Genomic DNA, 7500 nt, shown 5'->3' with positions numbered 1-7500 from the left:
AAATTTCTGGATTGACTGACCTTCATGTCTTAAAGTAATGATGGACTGTCATTTCTCTTTGCTTATTTGAGCTGTTCTTGCCATATGGACTTGTTCTTTTAACAAATAGGGCTATCTTCTGTATACCACCCTTACCTTGTCACAACACAACTGATTGTCTTAAACACATTAAGTAAAGAAATTCCACAAATTAACTTTTAACAAGGCACACCTGTTAATTTAAATGCATTCCAGGTAACTACCTCATGAAGCTGGTTGAGAGAATACCAAGAGTGTGCAAAGCTGTCATCAAGGCAAAGGGTGGCTACGTTGAAGAATCTCAAATATAAAATATATTTTGATTTGTTTAACACTTTTTGGTTTACTACATGATTCCATATGTGTTATTACATACTTTTGATGTCTTCACCATTATTCTACAACGTATAAAATAGTAAAAATAAAGAAAGACCCTGGAATGAGTAGGTGTGTCCAAACGTTTGACTGGTACTGTATGTTTCCCATGCCAATAAAGCCCCTTGAATTTGAATTGAGAGAGAAAGGGAGGGGCAGAGAGAGAAGGATGGGAGATGAGGTCGAGGAGGTGATAGAGAGAGAGATGAAGGATGGGAGAAGAGGTCGAGGAGGTGACAGGGACTGAGATAGACAGAGAGAGAGAGATGAAGGATGGGAGAAGAGGTCGAGGAGGTGATAGGGACTGAGATAGACAGAGAGAGAGAGATGGAGGATGGGAGATGAGGTCGAGGAGGTGATAGACAGAGAGAGAGAGATGAAGGATGGGAGATGAGGTCGAGGAGGTGACAGGGACTGAGATAGACAGAGAGAGAGAGATGGAGGATGGGAGATGAGGTCGAGGAGGTGATAGACAGAGAGAGAGAGAGATGAAGGATGGGAGAAGAGGTCGAGGAGGTGACAGGGACTGAGATAGACAGAGAGAGAGAGATGAAGGATGGGAGATGAGGTCGAGGAGGTGATAGACAGAGAGAGAGAGAGATGAAGGATGGGAGATGAGGTCGAGGAGGTGATAGGGACTGAGATAGACAGAGAGAGAGATGGGTAGAGCAGGCCTGTAGATGAATGTACGTACTCTGTAGATAGGACGGTTGGTATTGTGGAGGAGACTCTTCATGGTAAACTACACTCTGAATGATGCCATGCACTGGGTTCAGCAAGTTGGTATCCTGGCACATAGACAGCAGCGTGTTGATTTTAGAGTCCAGCAGGTTGTGCCTGAGGAGAGGAGGAAACACATTAAGATCAACATCGGCTAGGTAGGTAGGCCACAATCATTAGACACCACACTCCGCTTCACCCTTTCCCAGTGACCTTGTCAACACATATCATGACAGGACTCTAACACACTGGTGAATAACTAGGCCTCATACGAGACAGTTACAAGGTAAACTATATTTTGAAGCCGTGACATTTTGCTGGTAGAGAAAGTGCTACTTCAAATGAAACTACAAACAATCGCCCACATATAACGTATGCATGTGTGGGATAAAGAATTTCTGACTCACAGGGACTCCACTATTAAACCCTAAAAGAAACTGAACCCAAACTACATTTCTAGCTAGGTCAACCACATTACAACTCCCGGGATGAATTTGAAGCAGGACAGGACCCCTCTCAGAAGATCAGTGGTCTTTCCTCACCCCAAAAAAACAACTACCTTGGGCCAAAACAGAGAGCTATCCAACTTTCAGGCTCTCAAATAATTTCCCAAAGTTTTCTCCATTCTCTAGGTTTGCTTATGGAAAAAGTAGGGCTTAGGCTATGTATTTGGTTTTGCCTGGGAGATTATCAGCATGTTAACTTACACGACGGGAAAGACCTTAGGGAAGACGACGCTAGCTTCAGCTAGATACTCGTACAGGATCCTCTGGTCAAAGTCGTCTGTGGTGTACTTGACCTGGGTGGCCTTGGACAGAGAAACAGAGCGCATGCGTTTACAGACTGAACCAGTTATATACAGTAGAAGGCTGTAAGCTATGTTGCTGCCTCCCTATGTGCATTCATGATGACTAATTACACAGTAGCAGTAACTAGTGGTCCACTGAGTATGTTACATATACAGTACCAGTCAAAAGTTTGGACACACCTACGCATTCCAGGGTTTTTCTTTATTTTTAAACTGGTTGAGAGAATGCCAAGAGTGTGCAAAGCTGTCATCAAGGCAAAGGATGGCTACTTTGAAGAACCTAAAATACAAAATATATTTTGATTTGTTTCACACTTTTTTGGTTACTACATGATTCCATATGTGTTATTTCATAGTTTTGATGTCTTCACTATTATTCTACAATGTAGAAAATAGTAAAAATAAAGAAAAACCCTTGAATGAGTAGGTGTGTCCAGACTATTGACTGTTACATATGGTTTGTTTATTTTATTACCCGCTTTATAAGTACTTCTTATTTTACTACCCGCGTTATAAGTACTTCTTATTTTATTACCCGCTTTATAAGTACTTCTTATTTTACTACCCGCTTTATAAGTACTTCTTAGTTTATTACCCACTAGCACAAGCATTTCACTACACTCGCATGAACATCTGCTAACAATGTGTATGTGACAAATAAAATTTGATAGGTACTTCTTATTTTATTACCCACTTTGTAAGTACTTCTTATTTTGCCAGGTGTGAGTTTCTGTGTGTGTATGTGTTCTTCCCCTCACCAGCACAGTGAGAAGCAGGGCCTGGACTTTGGGGTCAGTCAGCACCTCCTCGTCCAGTAGGACGTTGGACTCTGTCACAGACACCTTGCGGAGGTGGGAGTGGCCCATTCTTTGGCTGTCTATCTCGTAGGCGTTCTCGGTCACACACCTCACCTTAGGCGGGGTGGTGACGCCAGACTCCGTCTCTGGTCTCTTTGGTGCTTTGGAGTCCGATATCAAGTGATCAAAACTCTTCCTGTAGTCTGGAGAAATACACCACAGTGTTGAGGTAATGAATGAAGAGGGTGAGGAGAGGGTCTAGGGAATAAGATTGTGAGTGGTGACATGGGATGTCTATCTTACACCAGCTGTGTATTTCTTGAGATGTAACTTACACTGTAGTCAATGTTGCCTGATCATAGTCAGCATGAGCAGGGCTTCCAAGCATACACAGTATACACCCAATAAAACGGCTCGCATGATACACCTCTGGCGCAGCAGTATAAATATATATACTTTAATTTAACCTTTAACTACAGTGGCAAGAAAAAGTATGTGAACCCTTTGGAATTACCTGGGGTTCTGAATAAATTGGTCATCAAATTTGATCTGATCTTTATCTAAGTCACAACAATAGACAGTGTGCTTAAACTAATAACACACAAATTGTATTTTCTTGTCTATACAGAATATATAATTTAAACATTCACAGCGTAGGTTGGAAAAAGTATGTGAACCCCTAGGCCAATGACTTCTCCAAAAGCTAATTGGAGTCAGGAGTCAGCTAACCTGGAGTCTAATCAATGAGATGAGATTGGAGATGTTGGTTAGAGCTGCCCTGCCATATAAAAAAACATTCACAAAATTTGAGTTTGCTATTCACAAGAAGCATTGCCTGATGTGAACCACGCCTCAAACAAAAGAGATCTCAGAAAACCCAAGATTAAGAATTGTTGACTTGCATAAAGCTGGAAAGGGTTACAAAAGTATCTTTAAAAGCCTTTATGTTCATTAGTCCACGGTAAGACAAATTGCCTATAAATGGTGAAAGTTCAGCACTGTTGCTACTCTCCCTAGGAGTAGCCATCCTGCAAGGATGACCGCAAGAGCACAGCTCACAATGCTCAATGAGGTTGAGAAGAATTCTAGAGTGTCAGCTGAAGACTTACAGAAATCTCTGGAACATGCTAACATCTGTGTTGATGAGTCTACGATATGTAAAACAATAAACAAGAATGTTGATCATGGGAGGACACCACGGAAGAAGCCCCTGCTGTTAAAAAAAAACATTGCTGCAATGCTGCAATTCTGAAGTTTGCGAAAGTGCACCTGGATGTTCCACAGTGCTACTGGCAAAATATTCTGTGGACAGATGGAACTAGAGTTGAGTTGTTTGGAAGGAAGACAACACTATGTGTGGAGAAAAAAAGGCACAGCACACCAACCTCAAAACCTCATCCCAACTGTAAAGTATGGTGGAGGGAGCATCATGGTTTGGGGCTGCTTTGCTACCTCAGGGCTTGGACAGCTTACAATCAGACAGAAAAATGAATTTGCTAGTTTATCAAGACATTTTGCAGGAGAATGTTAGGCTATCTGTCCGCCAATTGAAGCTCAATAGAAGTTGGGTGATGCAAAAGGACAATGACCCAAAACACAGAAGTAAATCAACAACAGAATGGCTTCAACAGAAGAAAATGCTTATTCTGGCCAGTATAGTCCAGAGTCCTGACTTCAAGCCAACTGAGATGCTGTGGCATGACCTCAAGAGAGCAGTTCACACCAGACATCCCAAGAATATTGCTGAACTGAAACAGTTAAAAGGAATGGTCCAACATTCCTCCTGACCGTTGTGCAGGTCTGATCTGCAACTACAGAAAACATTTGGTTGAGGTTATTGCTGCCAAAGGAGGGTCAACCAGTTATTAAATCCAAGGGTTCACATACTTTTTCCACCCTGCATTGTGAATGTTTACACTGTGTGTTCAATAAAAGACATGAAAACTTATAATCGTTTGTGTGTTATTCGTTTCAGAAGACTGTGTTTATTGTGTCTATTGTTGTGACCTAGATGATCAGATCAAATTCTATGACCAATTTATGCAGAAATCCAGGTATTTCCAAAGAGTTCACATACTTTTTCTTGCCACTCTAGGCAAGTCAGTTAGAAAAAAATATTATTTACAATGACGGTCTACCCAGGCCAAACCCGGATGACGATGGGCCAATTGTGCTACACCCTATGGGCATCCCAATCATGGCGCAATATGATACAGCCTGGATTCGAACCAGGGACTGTAGTGACGCCTCTTGCACTGAGTTGCAGTGCCTTAGACCACTGCGCTACTCGGGAGCCCAAACAACAATGCTAAGGGGAACTCTTAGACAACATTAACAGTGTAGTTTAGCAGCAACGTTATAGTTACCCAGCAGCTTCTTGGTGTTGGCATGGGAGGCCTGGCCCATGTCCAGGCTCATGGACTTGCGTGTACGGGGGCTGATCTGCCCCACCGTGGGGTAGTAGGCATTCAGATAGCGCTCTGACACCTTGTGAGACGCCCACGGCTGGCACTCTCTCAGTGTCCTGAGGGGAGGAGATGGAGGCTACAGGTAAGGATAGAACTATTCAAGCTTGATTGTAAATATATTTACCAACAACATGTATTACAGAAAATGACTGACGCAACTTTGGAAAAGATGAAACCTATTCAGGTTCTAAGTGTCTGATGTAGAGAGCGCCTCACCTGAAGCTGGGGTCAGTGTGGTGCAGAGAGTAGGTATCCATGGGAACGTTCTCCATGCCCATCTCAGACAGCAACAGAGACTTCCTGTGTTTTAGACTGCAGCGACTACGCACCTCCTCTGACACTGTGAGCAGGGCTGCACACACACATTCAGTCACACACAGACACACACCAGAGCAGTGAAAACCAGTGATGGGATCATTGCAGAAACATTTATGAAGAGGCGACAATTCCTTATTGTACATGATAAAAAAAAACGTATATTATATTATTACTTATATTTATTCACGGAAAATTAACATTCCAAATAAAACAAGGACTAGAAGCACAAGCATTTCGCTACACTCACATTAACGTCTGCTAACCATGTGTATGTGACCAATAAAACTTGATTTGATGAATAATAAAATAAAAAACTACAAGGTACAATACCACAACAAATAAACCATTATATCAATATAAACTGCAATCCCCAATGAATACATTTAACACCACAGTCCTCAACTGACCTACCGGCACCAGGAAATCAAGATACAAGGAATTTTGCAGGTTATTCCAACAATGGGAGGCACAATATGACAGACCATCATATCTGTTTTACAAACATGTTTTTAAAGCAACACACTGCTTGCTATCCAAATAGCACATTGCAGATCCAGTGAGTTGACACAGAGGTCTGGTTAGTCAACACAAAGTGTGGCTGAGTGGAGTCAGTGTGTAGGAGACTGACTGGAACTGACCTGCCAGATAGGCCACGCTTTGGCTGTTGACCTCAAACTTGTCACAGTTGAGGTGTTTTCCCACCAGGGCCAGCAGCGTGTGGAGGATACGCACTGTCCGAGCCACCGTGGTGGGGGACGGGTGTCTGAAGCCTTCAAATAGACACGCACACAGGTGAAGGAAAACAGAGTGGCACGTAAGTCATAGCCATACACCACTCCACTGCTCGCTTGGTACATTTTAGCATGGCCACATTAATTCAAGACGGTTAGCATTAAAACACATCAAGACCTACAGAGTACACAACATTAAATGCAGCTAGTGACAAGTAGACTACAGAGACAAGTGAAAACACCAACAACTGCTGCCAAGCTCTTTGTCACTGCAGGACAAGGGCACCTAGTCAATAGAGCCAGTTTGAGTCTCTGACAGTGGGGAAGACAGGTTTTCATCAGCGGCTCAGCAAGTCAGGCCAATGTCTTTCATCCAACTATTCTTTATCTAGCTAGAATAGACCCAAACAAATACCATAATTTCAAACATTTTATGAATGTTTACTTAAGCGATAGTGACAGAGAAGCTGGGGTTTATATGATACTCAGTACTGTCACAGGAATGGTATCTGCTCTGGCTGAGACTCAGTCAGGTGCCCTGTGTCCTCTCCCTTACCTTTGAGCAGGTGTCCCACCAGTGCGAAGTTGAAGTTGGAGCTGAAGTTGAGGCCCACAAAGTGGTCCATCTGTTTACAATGCCACTCCAGAGGACGCCTGATCTCCATAAACACCTCCTCTGGACTCTTGATTGGGGGGAAACAAATAAATATGGTCATTTAGCAGATACTTCTTTATACATATTCAGCATATAAATAGTGTCAATATGTGATGAATATGTTGAATTCTTGTCTTTGAACCTAAAAGTGAATATGTGTGCCTCTGTGGTTAAGGTGTGTAAATGATTTTAGAACTGCCGGGTACATTCTTCGTAACCTGGTTGTGTACAGCTTTCATGGAAACATGAACAAATGCAATGTTTCACCTTTTCTGATGTTGAGGTCCCTCTAGGAAAAGTAATCAAACTTAAAGTTGAAAAAAGATAATTTCGGGGGTTTTCTCTGCTGTTAAACATAGGGGCGGGTCATTTTTAACCCTTAAGACAACACAGGGGTTAAAAGGCTAATTGATCATTAGAAAACCCTTTCGCAATTATGTTAGCACAGCTGAAAACTCTTGTCCTGATTAAAGAAGCAATCAACCGGTCTTCTTTAGACTAGTTGAGTATCTAGAGCATCAGCATTTGTGGGTTCGATTACAGGCTCAATATGGCCAGAAACAAAGAACTTTCTTCTGAAACTCGTCAGTCTATTCTTGTTCTGAGAAAT

At 42.4% G+C, this 7500-nt stretch overlaps 1 protein-coding gene across 2 annotated transcripts in view; it reads right to left on the bottom strand.

Annotated features, from left to right (window-relative positions):
* The window catches only part of LOC112265651 (neurofibromin-like), a 101807-nt gene that overhangs the window by 13082 nt on the left and 81225 nt on the right, over positions 1-7500 (bottom strand). For both annotated transcript variants that reach the window (XM_042296312.1, XM_042296313.1), the window contains 7 exons: positions 6792-6918; positions 6143-6274; positions 5403-5538; positions 5085-5242; positions 2680-2921; positions 1821-1921; positions 1088-1230 (listed from right to left, as the gene is read on the bottom strand). In XM_042296312.1, coding sequence (XP_042152246.1) covers positions 1088-1230; positions 1821-1921; positions 2680-2921; positions 5085-5242; positions 5403-5538; positions 6143-6274; positions 6792-6918 — 1039 coding nt within the window. The remainder of the gene's footprint in view (positions 1-1087; positions 1231-1820; positions 1922-2679; positions 2922-5084; positions 5243-5402; positions 5539-6142; positions 6275-6791; positions 6919-7500) is intronic.

Source organism: Oncorhynchus tshawytscha, linkage group LG13, assembly GCF_018296145.1.
Source record: "Oncorhynchus tshawytscha isolate Ot180627B linkage group LG13, Otsh_v2.0, whole genome shotgun sequence".
Taxonomy (NCBI): domain Eukaryota; kingdom Metazoa; phylum Chordata; class Actinopteri; order Salmoniformes; family Salmonidae; genus Oncorhynchus; species Oncorhynchus tshawytscha.
Note: the sequence above shows the minus strand (reverse complement) of the source record. Positions and strands in the feature narration are given on the sequence as shown.